The sequence below is a fragment of the Gorilla gorilla genome, chromosome 6 (genome assembly GCF_029281585.2).
Source record: "Gorilla gorilla gorilla isolate KB3781 chromosome 6, NHGRI_mGorGor1-v2.1_pri, whole genome shotgun sequence".
NCBI classification, from domain to species: Eukaryota; Metazoa; Chordata; class Mammalia; order Primates; family Hominidae; genus Gorilla; species Gorilla gorilla.
Genome location: NC_073230.2, coordinates 100,874,145 through 100,898,310, shown reverse-complemented (window position 1 = coordinate 100,898,310; position 24,166 = coordinate 100,874,145). Strand labels below are relative to the sequence as shown.

General features: G+C 40.2%; 2 protein-coding genes across 25 annotated transcripts in view; one reads left to right on the top strand and one right to left on the bottom strand.

Moving 5' to 3' along the window:
- Positions 1-21,702, bottom strand: part of SLC25A40 (solute carrier family 25 member 40) — a 99,652-nt gene extending 77,950 nt beyond the window's left edge. Inside the window, exons 1-3 of one of the 2 annotated variants that reach the window (XM_055346851.2) lie at positions 21,515-21,702; positions 14,360-14,482; positions 1,687-1,779 (exon numbers count right to left, since the gene is read on the bottom strand). The gene's annotated coding sequence lies outside the window, so the exon portion shown is untranslated. The remainder of the gene's footprint in view (positions 1-1,686; positions 1,780-14,359; positions 14,483-21,514) is intronic. The other variant, XM_063708647.1, reaches the window with a different exon arrangement.
- Positions 21,703-22,029: 327 nt separating this feature from the next.
- ADAM22 (ADAM metallopeptidase domain 22) overlaps positions 22,030-24,166 on the top strand; it is a 267,617-nt gene continuing 265,480 nt past the window's right edge. For 11 of the 23 annotated variants that reach the window (XM_019031228.4, XM_019031226.4, XM_019031224.4 and 8 more), the window contains exons 1-2: positions 22,030-22,352; positions 22,829-22,989. In XM_019031228.4, the coding sequence (XP_018886773.1) occupies positions 22,268-22,352; positions 22,829-22,989 (246 nt within the window). In that variant the 5' untranslated portion in view covers positions 22,030-22,267. Of the gene's footprint in view, positions 22,353-22,521; positions 22,990-24,166 lie in introns of those variants that run through there. The other 12 variants (XM_055346842.2, XM_019031229.4, XM_055346836.2 and 9 more) reach the window with 7 other exon arrangements.

The window sequence follows — 24,166 nt, the reverse complement described above, 5'->3', positions numbered from 1 at the left end:
GGAAGCAACCCATCCATTAACTAAATTTGGGCTTTCCTCATTTTTCAGCTGGTCTTAAGGGATGACCCATACATCTGTAGGTGCGACCTGAGGGAGAGGCATTAATATAACAATGAATGACGTGGGGATCTCAGCCGCCTGTTTATGCAACTTCCTTGAGCTCTCTGGTCCTGCTCTTGCTCAATCCTAAATAAACCAATTCTATTTTACAATGGATTGTTGCTGCATCTGCCTGGTGCTATGACTTGGTGGGTCTTATAAAACCCCAGTTCATGATGGGTAGTGTTGACCACATGGTAGGTTTCGCCTCATGGTCAGGTGTTCCATCTCATACATCATCATCTCATACAACAAAGTATTTTTGCTTTTCAAAAAGTGTGTGACTCTTCATTAAAGAGGGACTGGCCTTACTCTAAAATCCCTTATTTCTGGGCTGTGATTCCTTTACTGTGGGCAGGGAAGTTGCCATAAATTCCTCACAGCATCTTTTCCTACCGCTAAATCCAGAACCTTTGAACCTGCCTGATCATATGGCTGCAGAGCACTTTTCTGCTTGGAAGCTCCACTCACAGTTGGAAGCCTTTCCTGCCACTGGGTTGAAGCAGTATTCCCAGTTGGAACTGACTGCCTTCAGAACCTGAAGAGGCCTAGTAGACATTATGCTTCCTTCATGTTTGGAAGGTTCAGCAGGCAATAATTTGTCTTTTACTTTGGATAGGATTTCCCAGCATGTCCCTGACCAGTGGAACTCTGAAAATGTTACTGATATAACAGGTTCCTGAATTTCTCACCCTATGGAGAACATGTGTCTTATCAAAGTTTCCAGTGTACTAGCAACTTCTTCCTCATCTGATTTGATAAATATATCATCAATATAAAGGGTTAATGTGATAATCTCCATGGCATCCAGATGGTCTAGATTGTTCAAATTATAACAAAGGACAAGAAAGTTTAAATAGCCCTGTGGTAAGACTATAAGTGTATACTGTAATCTTTTCCCTGTGAATACGAACTGTTTCTGATCCCTCTTTTTTCTGTTAGGGATGGAAAATTATGCATCTGCACAACCAATGGCTGCACATCATGCACCTGGTGCCATATTCATTTGCAACAGAAAATATATTGTATCTGGCACTGCAACTGAATTTGAGACTACTACTTAGTGCAGCTTCTGGTGGTCTACTCATTTTTTATAATCCATATGCATATAGTGGGAATCAACCATTCCTGTATCTTTTAAACATTTAACAGTGGCACTAATTTCCTCCACCAACACCACCCAGTTAAGATATTGTTTTTGATTTATTATTCTGGCTAGAGGGTAGAAGCAGTTTCAAGGTTCCCACTTGGTCTTTTCCAATATATAGGTCTTACTTTGTAGACCGGGGCACAGTATGAGGGAGTGTATGAAGTAATAAGTATTTCTCTTCTAATAATATATTTAGGGACTGGACAAATGACACATTATCAGACAAATAACTCACTATCAGCCAAACCTTAGCCAGGACTCCATTTATTACATGGCTTTCATATGCCCCCTCTACAATAGGTGCTTTGGGTCCCAGGTATCAATGTCAATTCAGACCTTGTGTCTAACAAATATCTGAGTAGTCCCCTTTTCCCAGTGCACAGTTACCCAAGTAAATGGAGATTGGTACATTTTGGAAAGGATTAGGAAATAATTACCATGTGCAGTTAAAATGTGTTGCAGGGTCTTTCTCCTGGGGTCATGGCCTGTTCTCTAGTCAGTGGTTTCAACGTTGAAAAATTAACTTAAATCTGGAAACAGAACAAGAGATCATGACTTTTTACTGGAGCAATTGCCCTTAGCCTCCTGAGGCTGACTCATGGTACATATTGAATGATGACCTTATTGGCTATCCATCCGTTTTGCTCCTAAAGATGCTAAGTTCTAATAACCAACTCCATAACCTTCAGAGGATTCAGGCCTCCTCTGGCTGCCCCTTCGACATTGCCACTTATTATGATAATTATGTGCACTTACCTTCTGATACTTGAATGGCACCATCTGGTCTTTATTGTTTCAGGTCTTATCAACCTCACTGCTATTAGTGAGCCTAGTTCTATAATGGCCTTACCTGCCATTGGTTCTGGCACACCGAGGAGAGCCACAACTGCATATTTTAGTACTATTGTTGGCCTTCCTTCTAGGGCATTCTTTATGGCCTTGGTAAGTAGCATACCATCAGGAACTTTCCATGGAATATACTGACCTGGTGGGTTTTTGGGTCTTTTTTTTTTTTTTTTTGGAGATGGAGTTTTGTGCTGTCACCTGGACTGGAGTGCTGTGGTGCAACCTTGGCTCACTGCAACCTCTGCCTCCCGGGTTCAAGCGATTCTCCTGCCTCAGCCTCCCGAGTAGCTGGGATTACAGGCACCGACCACCATACTTGGCTAATTTTTGTATTTTAGTAGACATGGATTTCGCCATGTTGGCCAGGCTAGTCTGGAACTCCTGACTTCAAGTGATCTGCCTGCCTTGGCCTTCCAAAATGCTGGGATTACAGGTGTGAGCCACCGCGTCCAGTCCCCAGTCTTAATACAGTATATTCACTCAAATATGTCCATCACTCTTTCTCCACCATCTGTCATGGAAATGTGGCAGTTTTATTTCTCTGAGCATGAGCCATCAATTCTAATATACTGTCAACACGTTCACAGTATATCCTGAGATTCTTCTCAGGGTGTTAAATCCTGTGTCTTTGTAGTCCTCCCAAATCAGTTACTTTCCTTTATCTAACTTGTGTGCAAATCCCCTTGATCAAGTATCCTCAAAATTTAGTACCACATTCACCAAAGTAGATATATTCTGAGTCATAAAAGGAAGTTTACAACACTTAAAAGAATAGAAATATTAAAAAATATATTCTCAGACCACAGTGGAATTAAACTAGAAACAAGTGATAGATATCTAGAAAGCCCCAGGTAGTTATAAATAAAATGACACACTTCTAAATAACACGAGTCAAAGACATAGTCTCAAGAAAAATTAAAAATAATTTGCAGTAAATACATAACAAAATTTGTGGAATGTAGCTAAAGCAAAGTTTGAAGGAAATGTATAGCATTATATGCTTACTTTATTTTTTATCTTTTATCTTTTTAATTTTTTTTTTTTGAGATGGAGTTTCACTCTTGTTGCCCAGATTGGAGTGCAATGGCGTGATCTTAGCTCACTGCAACCTCCACCTCCTGGATTCAAGCGATTCTCTTGCCTCAGCCTCCCAAGTAGCTGGGATTACAGGCATGCACCACCACACCTGGCTAATTTTGTATTTTTAGTAGAGATGGGGTTTCACCATGTTGGTCAGACTGGTCTCGAACTCCTGACCCCAGATGATCCACCTGCCTTGGCCTTCCAAAATGCTGGGACTACAGGCGTGAACCACCATGCCCGCCTCTTTAATGTTATTTATTTGAGACAGGGTCTCACTCTGTCACCCAGGCTGAGTGCAGTGGTACAATCATGGCTCACCACAGCCTTGACCTACTGGTCTCAGGTGATCATCTCACCTCAGCCTCCTAACTAGCTAGGACTACAGGTGCCCACCACCACACACGGCTAATTTTTGTATTTTTTGTAGAGATGGGGTTTCAGCATATTGTCCAGGCTGGTCTTGAGCTCCTGGGCTCAAGCAATCCACCTGCCTCAGCCTCTCAAACTGCTAGGATTACAGGCATGAGCCACCATGCCTGGACTATATGCCTATATTAGAAAAGAAGAAAGATCTAAATATAAGATGAAGGTCTTTGAATGGACATAAGTTTTTGACTCATCAGAGTAAATACCAAGGGGCATGATTGTTGTATCATATGGTTAAAGTATGTTTAGTTTTGCAAGAAACTGCCAAACTGTCTTCCAAAGTTGTTGTACTGTTTTATATTCCCACTAGCAATGAGTTGGAGTTCCTGTTACTTCACATTCTTACCAGAATTTGGTTGTGCTGTTTCGGATTTTAGCCATTCTAATGTGTGTAGTGGTATCTGATTGTTGTTTTAATTTGCATTCCCTAATGACATATGATGTTGAACATCTTTTCATGTTTATTTGCTGCGTGTATACCTTATTTGGTGACGTGTCTGTTCAGATTTTTTGTCCATTTTAAAAATTGTATTGTTTTCTTATTGTTGAGTTTGAGGAGTTCTTTGTATATTTTGGATACCAGACCTTTTTCAGATGCAAATGTTTTCTTCCAGTCTATGGCTTGTCTTTTCATTCTTTTAACGATGTCTTTCGCATGGCAGAAGTTTTTAATTTTAATGAAGTCAAACATCAGTATTTTCTTTTGTGGATCATGTTCTTGGTATTGTGTCTAAAAAATCACCACCAAACTCAAGGCCACCTAGATTTTCTTCTATGTTATTGTCTAGGAGTTTTATAGTTTTGTGTTTACACTTAGGTCCATGGTCCATTTTGAGTTAAAGTTTGTGGAAGATGTAAGGTCTATGTCTATATTAATTTTTTTGCATGAAGAGGTCCAGTTGTTCCAGCACCCCTTGCTGAAAAGACTATCCTTTCTTACAATCTTGAATAGGAGGGTGCGAGTAGACACCCTTGGCTTGTTCCTGATCTTAACATAAAATTATCTAGCATCTCACCATTAAGTATGATGTTAGCTTACAGCTACAGCATTTTGTAGATGTTCTTTTTCAAGTTGAGGAATCTCTCCTTCATTTCTAGTTGCTGAGGGTTTTTTTTTTTTATCATGAATTGTGGTTGGATTTTGTCAAATGCTTTTTCTGATTGATATGATCATATTATCTTTCTTCTTTAGCCTGTTGATGTGATGGATTATATTAATGGGAATTAAAATGTTGTACCAGCTTTCCATACCTAGAATAAATCCCTCTTGGTACATGTGACTAACACTCTTTCCTTACATTTTTGGGTACAATTTGCTAATATGTCATTGAAGAGTTCGCATCTATGTTGATGAGACATATTGTCTGTAGTTTTCCTCTGTTTTTGGTGTTAGGGTAATGCTGGTCACATAGAATGAGTTAGGATATATTCTCTTGGCTTCTATTTCCTGGAAGAGGTTACAAAGAATTTGGTATAATTTATTCTTAAAAATATTGGTAGAATTCACTAGTGAAACAACCTGGGCCTGGTGCTTTTCGTTTTGGAAAGTTATAAATTATTTATTTATTTATTTACTTTTTGAGATGGAGTTTCACTCTTGTCGCCCAGGCTGGAGTCCAGTGGCATGATCTCGGCTCACTGCAACCTCCGTCTCCTGGGTTCAAGTGATTCTCCTGCCTCAGCCTCCCAAGTAGCTGGGATTACAGGCGCCCATCGCCATGCATGGCTAATTTTTGTATTTTTAGTAGAGACAGGGTTTCACCATATTGGCCAGGCTGATCTCAAACTCCTGACCTCAAGTGATCTTCCTGTTTCAGCCTCCCAAAGTGCTGGTATTACAGGCATGAACCACTGTGCCCGGCCTGATTCAATTTATTTAATAGACATAGGCCTATTTCGATTATCTATTTCTCCTTGTGTAAGCTTTGGTATAGTATGTCTTTCAAGGAATCGGTCCATTTCAGCTAGATTATCAAATTTGGAGACTTAATATTGTTTATGATAGTTCTTTATTATCCTTTTAAAGTCAATGGGATCAATAGTCATAGCTTGTCTTTCATTTCTGATATTAATAATTTGTGTCTTCTCTTTCTTTTCTTTGTTGACATGGCTGGAAGTTTGGCAATTTTATTGATATTTTCCAAAACTAGTTGTTGGTTTTATTGATTTTCTCTTTTGATTTCCTATTTTCAATTTAATTGATTTCTGTTCTAATTTTGGTTATTTTTTTCTGCTGCTTACTTGGAATTTAATTTGCCCTTCTTTTTCTAGTTCCCTAAGGTAAACACATATTATTGATTTTAAATATTTATTGTTTTCTAATATATGCATTCAATGCTATACATTTCCCTCTAAGTACTCACTGCACCTCCAAAATTCTGGTAAGTTGTATTTTCATTTTGATTTAGTTCAAAATATTTTAACATTTCTCTTGAGATTTCTTCTCTAACCCATATGTTAATTAAAAGTGTGTTGAAAATATCCAAGTATTTTTGAGGTTTTCCAGCTATCATTCTGTTATTGATTTGTAGTTTAATTCAATTGTATAGAAATACAGCCATGTGCCGCATAATGATGTTTCACTCAATGATGAACCACATTATATGATGGTAATCCCATAAAATTATAATAGAGCTGAAAAATTCCTATCACCTACTGACATCATAGCTGCCATAATTTTGTAGCACAATTACTTAAATTTTTAATGTTTAGTGCAGCCTAAGTGTACAGTGTTTATAAAGTCTACAGTAGTACACAGTAATGTCCTAGGCCTTCACATTCACTCACCACTCACTCACTGACTCACCCAGAGCAACTTTGAGTCCTGTAACCTCCATTCATAGTAAGTACCCTATATAGGTGTACCATTTTTTATCTTTCACATTGTATTTTTACTGTACCATTTCTATGTTTAGTTACACAAATATTTACCAATGTATTATAACTGCTTACAGTATTCAGTACAATAACATGATAAACAGGTTTACAGCCTAGGAGCAATAGGCTATACCATGTAGCCTAGGTGTGTAGTAGGCTATACCATCTAGGTTTGTGTAAGTACACTCTATGATATTGTTACATTAATGATGTTGCCTAAGGGTATATTCCTCAGAATGTATCCCCATCATTAAGCAATGCATGACAAGAGATACAGATCTATACATGAAATAGGCAAGACGTGGCCTATAGGACACTACTTCAAACATACTCCAAGGAAACTATTTCCCTATTCTCAACCCCCACCCCCACACACATCTCGGAGAAACTGTATTTCCTTTAAACATGTTATCTTTTCAGCATCTTTGCTTTTTACCATTATCATATCTTAGTATATTTATGGATTGCTGCTAGTTCTTAGCAATACAGAAAATAAAAAGTATCTTTTATGTGCAAGATTATACTTAAAAACTTATTTGTTACAAACATAATTTAATTTGTTTTGCTGGCTTAGAAATTATAAAGGCCATAACATTTTAGCTTTTTATACAAACACATTTATATGCATTCATTCTTTCTGGCCAGAATATACATTCATATTTCAAATAGGATTTTTTTAAGTTTCTAAGAACATTTTTTAAACAATGAAAACTTCATACTTTCAGGAGAAGGAAGAGACTCAGTGACATTAATTAGGGAAGAACATTAACCCTCAGCCTCTTATATTGCAATTTCATTTTTGAATTGCCCAACTGATGCCACTGCAAATTCTGCGAGACAGGCAAAAAACTGAGTTCCCAAAGTGTGAGAGGGGAAAACCTGCCTCCGAACACATATCCCTACTGGCGAATATGAAAATCCAGATTACGGAAGAAAGATTTAACCTTATCTAGAGCTGAAACACATTTAGAGAGCTGTGTAAAATATAAAAGTAGAAGCAGCAGCAAGAGCCTTGTAGGCACACCCAGTCTCCAGCTTGAGCCCACGGAAACTATCCCTGACTGGATTTTGCAGGGGCCCTCAGGCAAGGAAGACAGCAAAATTAGGGAGGGGTCACAGAGTGAAAGATGCTTCCAGTAAAATTCTGTAATAATTTCAAATGGGTATGAACTATCTTGAACAGAATCCTGGGGGTGAATGGGGAACTGCTGCAGATACAAGTGCAGGAGGCTTCACCAACATTGTGAGCAGACGGAGAGGAGCAAGGCCTAAAAGTCAAGTTTGCTTTCTCACCTGGGAAGCTTACAGCATGGGGAAAGGGCTGAGTTCCATGCACAGGCTTCCTGGATCTAACTAAACTTGGCCCTGTTAGCAGGACACCGCAGAGGCAAGACCAGCCTTGCCAACTACGTGAGAGTTGGGTGAGGTCTTTTGCTACTGGCTATCCCCTACTTCCCTGGTGAACCATATGACACAGCCGAGGCAGCCATAATCCCCTCTGGAACATAACCCCATCGGTCTGAGAACCACACCCCCATCCCCACAGTGGCCATGGCAAGCACAACCTAAGGAGAGTCTGAGCTCAGACCCGCCTAACCCTGCCTCCACCTGATGATATTTCTCTACCTGCCCTGGTAGCCACACACAAAAGACAAAAACTTGTGGAAGCTTTATGGCCCTGCCCATTGCCAGAGAAACCAGAACACTTACCCTGGTCAACTTACGGCAAGCTTATATTCCCCTACAACTACCGCAGCTGGTGCTCTCTTGAAAGCATCACCTCTTGGTTGGAGGCCAATCAACTCAGGCCATTACAGCAACTCATGACAAAATAACCCTGCTCCCAAGAAGGAGAACACAACAGCTAATACCACTGCCTGAAACATCCTGGCTAACCAGAGGTCCTGAGTCTATCCACGTGACAACTTTACTACTAGAATAACCAGCATTCAAGAAAGCCAGCACACTAAACATACCTACAGCCAAAGATTCTCACAGAGTCACTTTCACTCTCCGCCACCTCCACCAGAGTAGGTGCTGATATCCACAGCTGGGAGAGCCAAAGATGGATGACATCACAGGAGTCTTTGCAGACATTCCACAGCAGCAGCTCAGAGCCTGGTAGCCCCGCCGAGTGGCTAGACCCAGAAGAGCAATAACAATCACCGCAGTTTAGCTCTCAGGAAACCTCATCCCAAGGGGAAGGGGGAGAGCACTACGTCAAGGGATCATTCCATGAGACAAAAGAATCTGAACAGCAGCCCTTGAGTTCCAGAGTTTTCCACTGAAATAGTATACCCAAATGAGAGGGAACCAGAAAAGTAATTCTGGTAATATGACAAAACAGGGTTCTATATCAAACCCCTAAAATATCACACTTGCTCCCCAGTAATGGATCCAAACCAAGAAGAAATCTCTGAATTGTCAGATAAAGAATTCAGAAGGTTGATCATTAAGCTACTCAAGGAGACACCAGAGAAAGGTGAAAACCAACTTAAAGAAATTTAAAAACAATACAAGATATGGATGAAAAATGCTCCAGAGAAATAGATATCATAAAGAAAAAACAACCACAACTTCTGGAAATGAAAGACACACTTACAAAATACACTGGAAAGTTTCAACAATAGACTAGAACAAGTAGAAGAAAAAACTTCACAGCTTGAAGACAAGGCTTTTGAATTAATCAAATCAGACAAAGACAAAAAAAAAGAATTTAAAAAATTAACAAAGCCGCCAAGAAATTTGGGATTATGTTAAATGACCAAGAATAATTGGTGTTCCTGAGGAAGAATAGAAATCTAAATGTTTGGAAAATTTATTTGAGGGAATAATCAGGGAAAACTTCCCTGGCCTCACTAGAGATCTAAACATCCAAATAAAGAAGCTCAAAGAACACCTGGGAAATTCATCACAAAAAGATCATTGCCTAGGCACATACCGTCAGGTTATCTGAAGTCAAGCTAAAGGAAAGAATCTTAAGAGCTATGAGGCAAAAGCATCAGGTAACCTACAAAGGAAAACCTATCAGATTAACAGCTGAAATCTTACAAGCCAGAAGGGATTTGGGTCTTATCTTTAGCCTCTTTAAACAAAATAATTGTCAGTCAAGAATTTTGTATCTGGTGGGGTGCGGTGGCTCACCCCTGTAATCCCAGCACTTTGGGAGGCCGAGGCAGGCAGATCACCTGAATTCAGGAGTTCAAGACCAGCCTGGGCAACATGGTGAAACCCTGTCTCCATTAAAAATACAAAAAAAAAAAAAAAAATTAGCCGGGTGTTGTGCACACCTGTAATCCCAGCTACTCAGGAGGCTGAGACAGGAGAATCACTTGAACCCAGGAGGTGGAGGTTGCAGTGAGCTGAGATCATGCCACTGCACTCCAGCCTGGGCAACAGAGCCACCAGACTCCGTCTCAAAGGCAAAAAAAAAAAAAAAAAAAGAAAGAATTTTGTATCCAACAAAACTAATCTTCATAAATGCAGGAGAGATAAAGTCTTTTTCAGACAAACAAATGATGAGAGAATCTGCCATTTCCAAGCCAGCACTACAAGAAATGCTAAAAGGAACTCTAAATCTTGAAACAAATCTTTGAAATACACCAAAATAGAACCTTCTGAAAGCATAAATCTCACAGGGCCTGTAAAACAATACCACAGTGAAAAATAACCAGGTATTTAGGCAACAACTAGCATGATAAACAGAACAATACCTCACCTCACAATACTAATGTTAAATGTAAATGGCCTAAATGTTCCACTTAAATAATACAGAATGGCAGAATGGATAAAAATTCACTAACCAAGTAAGTACTGTCTTCAAGAGACTCAACTGACACATAAAGACTCACATAAACTTAAGGGAAAGGGACAGAAAAAGATATTCCATGCAAATGGAAACCAAAAGCAAGCAGGAATAGCTATTCTGGTATCAGTCAAAACAGACTTTAAAACAACAGTTAAAAAAAAAAAAGACAAAGAGGGACATTATATAATGATGAAAGGATTATTCCAACAGAAAATTAGCACAATCCTAAATATATATGCACCTAACACTGGAGATCTCAAATTCATAAGACAATTATTACTAGACCTACGAATGAGATAGCAACACAATAATGGTGGGTACTTCAATATGCCACTGACAGTACTAGACAGTTCATCAAGACAGAAAGTCAACAAAGAAACAATAGACTTAAACTACACCCTAAAACAAATGGACTTAACAGATATTTACAGAACATTCTACCCAACAACTGCAGAATATACGTTCTATTTTTTCTTTTTTTTTTTTTGAGACGGCGTCTCACTCTGTTGCTTAAGCTGGACTGTAGTGGCACAAGCTCAGCTCACTGCAACCTCTGCCTCCTGGGTTCAAGCGATTCTCTTGCCTTAGCCTCCTGAGTAACTGGGACTACAGGCATGTGCCACTACACCTGGCTATTTTTGTATTTTTAGTAGAGACTCCTGACCTCAGGTGAACCTCCCGCTTTGGCTGGGATTACAGGCATGAGCCACCACACCCAGCCAAGAATATACTTTCTATTCATCAGCACATGGAACATTCTCCAAGACAGAACATATGGAGAGACCACAAATAGGTCACAAAACAAGTCTCAGTAAATTTAAGAAAATTGAAATTACAACAATTATCCTCTCAGATCACAGTAGAATAAAACTGTAAATCAACTACAAAAGGAACCCTCAAAACTATACAAATAAAAGAAAATTAAATAATCTGCTCTTGAATGATCTTTGAGTCAACAATGAGATCAAGATGGAAATAAAAAATTATTTGAACTAAACAATAATAGTGACATAACTTATCAAAACCTCTGGGATGCAGCAAAAAGTGGTGCTAAGAGGAAAGTTCACAGCATTAAATGCCTACATCAAAAAGTCTGAAAGAGCACAAATTGACAATCTAAGGTCACATCTCAAAGAACTAGAGAAATAAGAAAAAACTAAACTCAAACCCAGCAGAAAAAAGAAATAACCAAGATCAGAGCACAGCTAAATGAAATTAAACAAAAAATACAAAAGATAAATGAAACAAAAAGCTTGTTCTTTGAAAAGATAAACAAAACGGATAGACCATTAGCGAGATTAACCAAGAAGAGAGAAGATCCAAATAAGCTCAATTAGAAATGAAATGGGAGATATTACAACTGATATCACAGAAATACAAAAGATCATTCAAGGCTGCTATGAATACCTTCACATGCACAAACTGGAAAATCTAGAGGAGATGGATAGTCCTGGAAATATACAACCTTACTAGATTAAATCAGGAAGAAATAGAAACTCTGAACAGACCAATAACAAGTAGTGAGATTGAAACAGTAATTTTTAAAAATAGCCAACGAAAAAAGATCCAGGACCAGGTGGATTCACAGCTGAATTCTATCAGACATTCAAAGAAGAAATGGTACCAATCGGCTGGCTGCAGTGGCTCACGCCTGTAATCCCAACATTTTGAGAGGCCGAGGCGAGCAGATCACGAGGTCAGGAGTTTGAGACTAGCCTAGCCAGCATGGTGAAACCCCATCTCTACTAAAAATACAAAAAAATTAGGCAGGACATGGTGGCTCACGCCTGTAATCCCAGCACTTTGGGAGGCTGAGGTGGGCAGCCAACATGGTGAAAGTCCGTCTCTAAAATACAAAAACTTAGCTGGGCGTGGTGGCACATCCCTGTGGTCCTGCCTACTCGAGAGGCTGAGGCAGGAGAATTGCTTGAATCCGGTAGGCGGAGGTTGCAGGAAGCTGAGATCACACCACTACACTCCAGTTTGGGCGACAGAGCAAGACTGTCTCAAAAAAAATATCTAAAATAAAAAAAGAAATGGTACCAATCTTACTGAAACAATTTCAAAAAAGAAAGAAAGAGGGAATCCTCCCTACATCATTCTTTATGCCAGTATCACCCTAATACCAAAACCAGGGAAGGACATAATAAAAAAAGAAAACTACAGACCAGACATACCAAAAAAAGAAAATTACAGACAGAGAGGAAAGCAGTAATTCACAAAAGAAATACTTGCCGTTCTTTTATTTCATTGATATTCTATTTTGATAACTCATAAAATTTAAAATGTAGTTTTCCTTAAGTCTTTAGGCTTAGTTTACAATCTTACTTTTTGTTAAAATAAAAATAAGATCATCACTTTCACTGTTCTTTGATTAATATTCAGTTAATTCATAAATTTGACAGAATAATTTTACCCAACATTAAACACTCTATATATAACCGAGGAAAAAACTTTACAATTTATACTTGTTTTCTCAGACATATCAAGCACCTAACAAGTTAGACTTACAAATTTGACAAAAGATATCTTCTTAACCTCTACTAACATGTGAATGTTTTTGTCCCCCTGCCTCCAAATTCCTATGTTGAGGCCCTAATGTGGTGGTATTTGAAGGTAGGGCCTTTGGAAAGTAATTAGGTCATGAGGGTCTAGCCTCTATGAGGGAATTAGTGTCTTTATAAAAATAGGGAGAGAACTAGCACTCTGGGCCATGTGAGAATACAGCAAGAAGGCTGCTGTCCACAAGCTAGGAGTTGGTCCTCACCAGATACTAGATTTGCCACGGCCTTCAATTTGTACTTCCCAGCCTCCAGAACTATAAGAAACAATGTTTATTGTTTAAGTAACTGAGTCTATGATATTTTTGACATGGTAGCCTGAGCTAAGACAGCCTCCTAAATAAAAAAAAAAAAACCTATTTTAATTTTTATTACATCAAGATGATCTGTTTGGCCTATGAAATTATTTTAAACATTTCAAACATCTTAAAAAATTAAAAATTAAAGAGTATATGTATAGCAGCACGATCGTTATAAAATCTGATCAAGTTCATTTTCCAACGAAGAGAACTGAGTAAAGAATTTGGCTCCATCATATAGTGAAGGAAAGTGAAGAACTTTTACAGGTCCTAGGGTTCTAATTCTCTTTGACTGTAACTATCACAGAACGTACTGCATTAAAGTCTATTGTATACTACTGAAATCTTGTTCAGGCTACAATTTCCTGAAAAATTCTTAACTGTTTCGCTCATTTTGAAGATTTGGGGAATTTTTTTTGTAATGACAGTAAGTTCAATGAAATTTATTTACCAAAAATATGATAGAATGTCCTCTTAGGCAAGAATTTGGGACAAGGAAGAAAAAAGTTCCTCTCTATTGTTTGCTTGTGAAACAATATCTAAGCTACGTCATTAATTCTGGACACCACACTTTAGCTGGGACATTGACACACTACAGTATATTTTGAGATCATGATGATGAAGGAACCTGAAGCCATGTCACGTGAGGCAGGGGTTAAAAAGAAAATAGGGAATGAGTAAAACGCCTCCAAAGAGCATCATGTAGAAAATTTTTTGTTATGTTTTACCAAACCAGAATCAGGATCAAGGTGAAGGTTACACAAACCCAGATTTCAACCAGGGAGATATTGTGGAAAGAAGCTCAGACCTGAAAGCAGGAGATTTAGGTCCTAGGGTACTTTATTACTCGCCATGGGGTCTGGGGGCAAGTCGTTTAAACTCTGGAACCCAGTGCTGTCTGTCCAATAGAACTTTTCTGCATGACAGAAATGTTCTACATCTTAGCTGTCCAATATAGTAGTTACTAGCTACAGGTTCGGCACTTGAAATGCAGCTAGTTTGGTTGAGGATCTGAATTTTAAATTAAATTAAATTAAATTAAAATAGCCACAAGTAGAATTCTGAGAGATTAGTATGGTGGATAGGAGACAGGACTAGCGTGTAGCTCCTGCTCAGATGGACACAGCAGTGTGTGGAGACTCACATTGTGAACTTTTGCTCCAAGAACTACCACAGGAACATACCAGGAAAGCCAAGAGAATCCACAGACCTTTTGAAGGAACTGGATCACTGCCGCAGGCTCCCTGAGACACTGAAAAACTGTGAGTCCGCTTGCTTTCTCAACAGGGAGGCTTGTGGTCTGGGCAAGTTGTCAGCCCTGGTCACTGGCGGCCTGGAAATAGACAGTGCTGTTGTGGGGCCTGGTGGGAGTGAAACCAGCCTTTAGGACTGCAGGCTGTGTGGGAGCAGGGTGAGGTCTGTGATTGCTGGTTTTCCCCTACTTCCCCGGTGACCTGTATGACTCAGCAGAGGCAGCCAGAATCCCCCTGGTAATATAACTTTATGGACTGGGAACCACACCCCCAATACCCCACAGCAGCCACAGAAAGCCCCAACCAAGAAGAGACTGAGCTCAGACATGCCTATCCTTGCCCCTACCTGGTGGTCTTTCTCTACCCTCCCTGGTAGCTAAAGACAAAGGTCATAATCTCTTGAGAGCATGACGGCCCTGCCCACTGCCTGTGAAACCTGAATACTTAACCAGGTGTCCCTAGGGCAAAGTTTGCATCTTCCCTATAGGACTGCAGCTGATGTGCTCTTGAAAGCGCCACCTCCTGGCTGGAGGCCAACCAACACAAAACCAGTACACTAAACAAAAACACAACCAAGGACCCTCACAGGGTCCACTTCACTCCCCTGCTACCTCCACCAAAGCAAGTGCTGGTATCCATGGCTGCAAGACCTGAAGCTGGATCACATCACAGGACTCTTTGCAGACACTCCCCAGTACCAGCCTGGAGCCTGGGAGCTCTGCAGGGTGGCTAGACCCAGACGGACAAAAACAATCACTACAGTTCAGCTCTCAGGAAGCCCCATTCCTAGGGGAAGGGGGAGAACACCACATCAAGGGAGCACACTGTGGGACAAAATATTCTGAACAGCAGCCCTTGAATCTAAGAGCTTCCCTCTGACATAGTCTGCCCAAATGAGAAGGACCAGAAAAACAATTCTGGTAATATGACAAAACCAGGTTCTTTAACATTCCCAGAAAATCATACCAGCTCACCAGCAATGGATCCAAAATGAGATGAAATCTCTGAATTGACAGAAAGAGTTTAGAAGGATGATTATTAAGCTAATCAAGGAGGCATCTGAGAAAGTTGAAGTCCCACTTAAAGAAAAAAAAAACATGATACAGGATATAAAGGAAAATTCTTCAGTGAAATAGCATAAATAAAAAATGATCACAACTTTTGGAAATCAAGGACACACTTAGAGAAATGCAAAATGCACTGGAATGTCTCAGCAATAGAATCAAACAAGCAGAAGAAAGAACTTCAGAGCTTGAAGATAAGGCTTTCAAATTAACCCAATCCATCAAAGACAAAGAAAAAAGAATTTAAAAAAATGAGCAAAGACTCCAAGAAGTTTGGGACTATGTTAAATGTCCAAACTTAAGAATAATTGGTGTTCACAAGGAAGAAGAGAAATCTAAAAGCTCAGAAAATATATTTGAGGGAATAATCAATAAAAGTGTCCCTGGCCTTGCTAGAGATCTCGACATCCAAATACAAGAAGCCCAAAGAACACCTGGGAAACTCATCACAAAAAGATAATTACCTAGGCACATGGTCACCAGTTTATCTAAAGTCAAGATGAAGGAAAGAATCTTAAGAACTGAGGCAAAAGCATCAGGTAATATAAAGGAAAACCTATCAGATTAACAGCACATTTCTCATCAGAAACCTTACAAGCTAGAAGCTTGTAACCTTACAAGCTGGGGTCCCATTTTTAGCCTTCTTAAAAAAAATTATCAGCCAGGCATGGTGGCTCACGCCTGTAATCCCAGCACTTTGGGAGGCTGAGGTGGGTGGGTCATGAGGTCAGGAGTTCGAGACCGGCCTGACCAACATGATGAAACCCCGTCTCTACTAAAAATACAAAAATTAGCCAGGCCTGGTGGCATAAGCCTGTAATCCCAGCTACTTGGGAGGCTGAGACAGGATAATCGCTTGAACCCGGGAGGCAGAGGTTGCAGGAGCCGAGATCATGCCATTGCACTCCAGCTGGGGCAACAGAGTGAGACTCCATCTCAAAAAAAAAAATTATCAGCCAAGAATTTTGTATGCAGTGAAAGTAAGGCTTCATAAATGAAGGAAAGATACAGTCTTTTCCAGATAAACAAATGCTGAGAGAATTCGCTACTACCAAGACAGCACTACAAGAACTGCTAAAAGGAACTAAAATCTTGAAACAAATCCTCAAAATACACCAAAATAGAACCTCCTTAAAGAATAAATCTCACAGGACCTATATAACAATAACACAATGAAAAATAACCGAAGGTATTCAAACAACAAATAACACAATGAATAGAATAGTACCTCACATCTCAATACTAACATTGAATATAAATGGCCTAAATGCTCCACTTAAATGATACAGAATGGCAGAATGGATAATAATTCACCAAGTTTCTGCCGTCTTCGAGAGACTCACCTAACACATAGGGACTCACATAAACTTAAGGTAAAGGGGTAGAAAAAGATATTCCATGCAAATGGACACCAAAAGCAAGCAGGAATAGCTATTCTTACATTGGACAAAACAAACTTTAAAGGAACAGCAGTTAAAAAAGACAAAGAGGAACACTATACAATGATAAAAGGACTAGTCCAACAGGAAAATATCACAATTCTAAATATGCACGCACCTAACACTGGCACTTCCAAATTTATAAAACAATTACTACTAGACCTAAGAAACGAGATGGACGGCAACACAATAATAGTGGGAGAATTTAATACTCCATTGACAGCACTAGACAGGTCATTAAGACAGAAAGTCAAAAAAGAAACAATAGACTAAAAGTATACCCTACAACAAATGGACTTAACAGATTTTTACAGAACATTCTACCCAACAACTGCAGAATATACATTCTATTCATCATTACATAGAACATTCTCCAAGATAGACCTTATGATAGGCCACAAAATAAGTCTCAGTAAATTTAAGAAAACTGAAATTATATCAAGTACTCTCTCAGACCACAGTGGAATAAAATTGGAAATCAATCCAAAAGGAACCCTCAAAACCATGCAATAACATGAAAATTCAGTAACCTGCTCCTGAATGATCATTGGGTCAACAATGAAATCAAGATGGAAATTTAAAAATTCTTTGAACTGAGCAATAACAGTGACACAACCTATCAAAACCTCTAAGATACAGCAGAGGCAGTGCTAAGAGGAAAGGTCATAGCGTTAAATGCCTATATCAAAAAGTCCGAAAGAGTACAAATAGACAATCTAAGGTCACACCTCATGGAGCTGGAGAAACAAGAACAATCTAAACCCAAACCCAGCAGAAGAAAAGAAATAACCAAGATCAGAGCAGAACTAAATGAAATTAAAACAAACAAACAAAAGTACAAAAGATTAATGAAACAAAAAGCTGGTTCTTTGGAAAGATAAATAAAATTGATAGACCATTAGTGAGATTAACCAAGAAAAGAAGAGAGAAGATCCAAATAAGCTCAACTGGAAACGAAATGGGAGATATTACAACTGATAACACAGAAATACAAAGGATTATTGAGGCTGCTATAAACACCTTTACGTGCATAAACTAGAAAACCAAGAGGAGATGGATGGATAAATTTGTGGAAATATACAGTCGTTCAGGATTAAACCAGGAAGACATAGAATCTCTGAACAGACCAATAACAAACAATGAGATTGAAATGGTAATAGAAAAATAACCAGCAAAAAAAAGTCCAGGAACAGATGGATTCACAACTTAATTCTATCAGACATTCAAAGAAGAAATGGTACCAATCCTATTGACACTATTCCAAAAGATAGAGAGAATCCTCCCTAAATTATTCTATGAAGCCAGTATCACCTGAATACCAAAACCAGGGAAGGACATAACAAAAAAAGAAAACTACGGACTGATATCCCTGATGAATACAGATGCAAATATCTTCAACAAAATACTAGCTACCTCAATCCAACAGGATATTAAAAAGATAATCCACCATGATCAAGTAGTTTTCATACCAGAGATGCAGGGATGGTTTAACATACATAAATCAATAAATGTGATACACCACACAAACAGAATTAAAAACAAAAATCACACGGTCATCTCAGTAGATGCAGAAAAAGCATCTGACAAAACCAGCATCAACATCCGCAGCAAAATTGGCATAGAAGGGACATACCTTAAGGTAATAAAAGCCATCTATGACAAACTGACAGTCAACATTATACTGAACAGGGAAAAGTTGAAAGCATTCCCAGTGAGAACTGGAACAAGACAAGGATGCTCACTTTCACCACTTCTACTCAACATAGTACTGGAAGTCCTAGCCAGAGCAATCAGACAAGAGAGAGAAATAAAGGGCACCCAAATCAGTAAAGAGGAAGTCAAATTGTCACTGTTTTTGATGATATGATCGTATATCTAGAAATCCCTAAAGATTCATCCAAAAAGCTCCTAGAACTGGTAAATGAATTCAGCAGGGTTTCAGGATACAAAATTAATGTACACAAATCAGTAGCTCTACTGTACACCAACAATGACCAAGCTGAGAATCAAATCAAGAACTCAGTCCCCTTTACAACACCTGCAAAAAAATTAAATACTTAGGAATATACCTAACCAAGGATGTGAAAGACCTCTACAAGGAAAACTACAAAACACTGCTGAAAGAAATCATAAGCGACACATGCAAAAAAAACAAACACATCCCTTGCTCATGGATGGGTCCGATCAATATTGTGAAAATGAACAAACCGCCAAAAACAATCTACAGATTCAATGCAATTCCCATCAAAATACCACCATTATCCTTCACAGAGCTAGAAAAAACAATCTTAAAATTCATATGGAACCAAAACCCACAGAGCCAAAGCAAGACGAAGCAAAAAGAACAAATCTGGAGGCATCACATTATCCGACTCCAAACTATACTATAAGGCCATAGTCACCAAAGTAGCATGGTACTGGTATAAAAACAGGCACATAGTCCAATGGAACAGAATAGAAAACCCAGAAAGAAAGCAAAATACAGCCAACTGATCTTCCATAAAGCAAACAAAAACACAGAGTGGGGAAAGCACATCCTATTCAACGAATGGTGCTGGAATAATTGGCAACCCACACACAGAAGAATGAAACTGAATCTTCGTTTTTCATCTTACACAAAAATCAACTCAAGATGGATCAAGACTTAAATCTAAGACCTGAAACCATAAAGATTCTGGAAGATAACATCAGAAAAACCCTTCCAGACATTGGCTTAGGCAAAGACTCCATGAGCAAGAACCCAAAAGCAAATGCAACAAAAGAAAGATAAATAGATGGGACCTAATTAAATGAAAAAGCTTCAGCACAACAAAAGAAATAATCAGCAGAGTAAACAGATAACCCACAGAGTGGGAGAAAATTTTCATAAACTATGCATCTGACAAAGGACTAATAATATCCAGAATCTACAAAGAACTCAACCAAATCAGCAAGAAAAAAACAACAACAAACAATCCCATTAAAAAAGCAGGCTAAGGACATGAATAGACAATTCTCAAAAGAAGATATACAAATCAACAAACATGGAAAAATGCTCAACATCACTAATTATCAGGGAAATGCAAATCAAAACCACAATGCGATACCACCTTACTCCTGCAAGAATGGCCATAATAAAAAAAAATAGATGTTGGCATGGATGCAATGAAAAGGGAACACTTTTACACTGTTTGTGGGAACGTAAACTAGTATAACCACTATGGAAAACAATATGGAGATTCCTTAAAGAACTAAAAGGAGATCTACTGTTTGATCCAGCAATCCCACTACTCGGTATCTACCCAGAGGAAAATAAGTCATTATACAAAAAAGAAACTTGCACATGCATGTTTATAGCAGCACAATTTACAATAGCAAAAATATGGCACCAGTCAAAATGCCCATCAATCAACGAGTGGATGAAGAAAATGTGGCATATATATACCATGGAATACTATTCAGGCATAAAAAGGAACAAAATAATGGCATTCACAGCAGCCTGGATGGAATTGGGGACTATTATTCTAAGTAAAGTAACTCAAGAATGAAAAACCAAACTTTGCATGTTCTCACTCATATGTGGGAGCTAAGCTATGAGGACACAAAGGCATAAGAATGATACATTGGACTTGGGGACTCAGGGGAAAGGGTGGGGGATGGTGAGGGATAACAGACTACACATTGGGTACAGTGTACACTGCTCGGGTGATGGGTACACCAAAATCTCAGAAATCACCACTAAAGAACTTATTCATGTAAACAAACACAACCTGTTCCCCAAAAGCGACTGAAATACAAAAATAAATAAATAATAAACACTCGGAAAAAAAATAGCCTCAAGCAACTACTGGCTACAGTATTTGAAAGGCACACCTCTAAATCTTAATTTTTTTCCTTTCTAAAATGGGAGTAGGCATGTGCAGTGGCTCACATCTGCAGTCCCAGCACTTTGTGAGGCCAAGGTGGAGCCCAAGAGTTCAAGAGCATCCTGATCATCACGGGGAGACTCTAGTCTCTACAAACAGTAATAATAATAACAAAAAATAGCCAGGTGTGGTTTCACATGTCTGTGGTCCCAGCTATTTGGGAGGCTGAGGCAGGAGGATGGCTTGAGCCCAGGAGCTTGAGCTGCAGTGAGCCGTGTTCTCACCACTTGCACTCCAGCTGGGGCGACAGAGCAAGACCCTATCTCAAAAATAAATACGTACATACATACGTACATACATAAATATAAAATCAGAGTAATAGTTATAATCAAATTCTTGACCAAAGGATCAGATAATACATGTGAACTTTGAAAAACTAAAAAATACAAGTATTACTTTACGTAGATAACTATTTTATTATTGTTTTATACTCAAGAATTTCTATCATTTTGAATCAGAGGAAAATGGAATAAGCAGCCTGAGAAAACTGAGTTCCCCATATCTGGTAGAGTTTTGAGGCTGTCTGGCAATAAAGAACAAAATATCCTGGAGAGTTAAGCTAAATCATCCCTCAATTACCTGCAGAGACCTTCCCTGGGAGGTCCTCTTTGACTCCCTGGACTGAATTAATGGTCCTCTAGGTATAACCATGACACTTTTCACACTGTATTGTAAAAAAAAGTGATCTGTCTGCTCAACTTTACCCAAGAACAGGTGCCTCTGATCCCCGTGTCCTTCCGGTTGTCAACCGCTGGGTACACAGTATATCCTCAATCTGTATTTGTTGAATAATTCACTAGCACTGTATTCGTGAGGGTATGGTTCTCCTGATAACTTAAGTAACTACTAATCTGTGGGAAACAGAACAGCTCTTTAAGGACGATGCAGATGAATACCGGCTGCTGTAACGGCCCAGTTGGTGCATCTCGGATGCCAGGAGGCGGTCCAGTGCTGATCTCTTTCTTTTGCCCTTCCCTCCTGCCCCTCCAGTCTGCGGGATATAGAGGACCTCACAGTCACGAGGTCGCGACGGTCCGTGCCGTCGTGGAGACAAGCGGGACACGGAGAGAGAACTACATTTCCCGGCTGACTCTCCTGCGCGCGCCCCTGCCTGCGCGCGGGGGGCGAGTGCACCGGGCGCTCGCTCCCTGCCGAGCTCTTGTCGCCCGCCCGAGCCTTTGCCAGGGGATGAGGTGGGAGGCGCTAGAAACCACTTAGCTATAGCCAACCGCCCAATGCAGCACTCGCTCGCTCCCCCCGCCAGCGGAAGCGCCCGCGGAGCACAATGCAGCACTGAGCCGCGGTGGAGGTTGCAGCGCCACGGCCGCCGCAGCACCGGCCGGGGCTGGGTGGAGGTGGCCGGGGGGACCCCGGGGGCGCGGAGCGAGGGAAACGGACTCGGCGGCGCCGGCATGAGGAGCTGAGCGTCTCGGGCGAGGCGGGCTGACGGCAGCACCATGCAGGCGGCGGTGGCTGTGTCCGTGCCCTTCTTGCTGCTCTGTGTCCTGGGGACTTGCCCTCCGGCGCGCTGCGGCCAGGCAGGTAAGTTAGCCGTCCTCTATGCCTTTGCGCCATACCATTTCCCGGGAATCTTTGGAGCCCTCAGGCGTATTGAAAAGGGGGCATCCCCATTTCCCGAGTGCGCGGGGAGATTTTTTTCTTTTCTTTTTTTTTTAAATTCGGGAGGGTGGTGAGAAGTGGAGCAAAAATATATGTGTGGAGGCGCGCAGATGCACTAGAAGCCTTCGGTCAAAGCCTGTTTTTCTCCTGAAGAGGAATGGGGAGAATGGGAAAGGGGTGCCCTGCTTCTGGGCCCCGCTCCTGGTTGCTCTCGGATGAGCTGGTCCAAGGCTCTCCGACTGGTGTCTCTGCGTCCTTCCCAGTTGGGTTCCGAGAGGGAGGGGGCGGTGGGGATTTTCGTAGGGGAGACGTAGGACTGCAGGATGGAGGAGTGCGGGTCAGGGTCATTATTTTCGCCTTTTCTCTCCACTCCCTCGTTTCCCGGTTCCTGCCTGGAGGAGACGCCTCATTGATGGAGCTAGAGAAGAGGAAGGAAAACCGCTTCCTGGAGCGCCAGAGCATCGTGCCGCTGCGCCTCATCTACCGCTCGGGCGGCGAAGACGAAAGTCGGCACGACGCGCTCGACACGCGGGTGCGGGGCGACCCCGGTGGCCGGCAGGTGAGAGGCTCGGTCCGGGAGGTGGTCCTCCGCGCCTTCCGGCCCACCCGAGACCCCACGATTGCGCTCGGTTGCCCTGGAGATCCCATGTCTTCTTGGGTGAAATGAGTTCGGTCCCGATGCGAGTCATGCATGGCGCTCCCTGTGCAAAAAAGAAGGGGAAAAGGGTACAAAAAAGAACCAAAATAACCACAGGCCGAGGGCTTTGCCCGAGGGGAGTTTGTGCGGGGTGCCTTCAGCAGTGCGGTGAGCTGAGAGAACAGGCGGACAGCCCTCTGACATCTGTCAAGCAAAAGCCAGGCATGCACAGGGAGAAGGGAGGTAGTATTTGGGCAGGGTGTGAATCATCATTGTTGTTGTTTTACTCCTCAAAGAGACTTCATAAGTGATTTAACCCAAGGTTGACACTGTAAGAAAAAATTGGAAAAAAACAAGGCTAGACGTTCTTAAGAAACCCAACTGTAAAAACAAGCTGAACTTTAAGGTTCTATTCACACACATTTGTGGACACCAGAGATATGCCCATTCACCCCTACCTTCTAGAAAAGGTATCCTCCTCCCACTTTCTTTATTGGTAGCAGTTCTCTTGGTTTAATTAGGGCTGTGCTGTTTGTTGAGCATTTATAAATTATGTTTTTAAAAATCTAGTTTTTATCACTGTATCTGTATTTAAATCAAGATCACACATTCACAGATATGCCTGAAAATTACTGTGAATTTATTGACAAATTTAAGTAAATACTTCTGGGGCTGTGTATTTTTTTATTTCTACACATTAGCTGATCAGGCAGTTCACCCACCTGTAAGTCCATATTAAGATAGGACTTGTTCATGTACTTGAAAATTTTTGTAAACTTGACTGAAGCAATGGCAAGCCAAACCTTTTCACATGTATAAATATATTCATCAGTGCTTTAAGATATATCTTGTTGATGTGATAATTATACTAACTTATCTGTATGTGTGAAATATGTAAAAATAGAAAATATTACTTAAATCTGTATTTGTAGCCAAGTTGGTACTGTTAACATTTTGTTAATAGAAGGTGGGAAATTAGCTTAAAGGGCTACATAATATCCATCAAAGATTATTTTAGTAGAAAATCCCAATATGTTAAGCTTTCAATGAAGGATTCTTTTATGTGAATTAATGTTTGGTAAATGCCTATTTTCCTTTT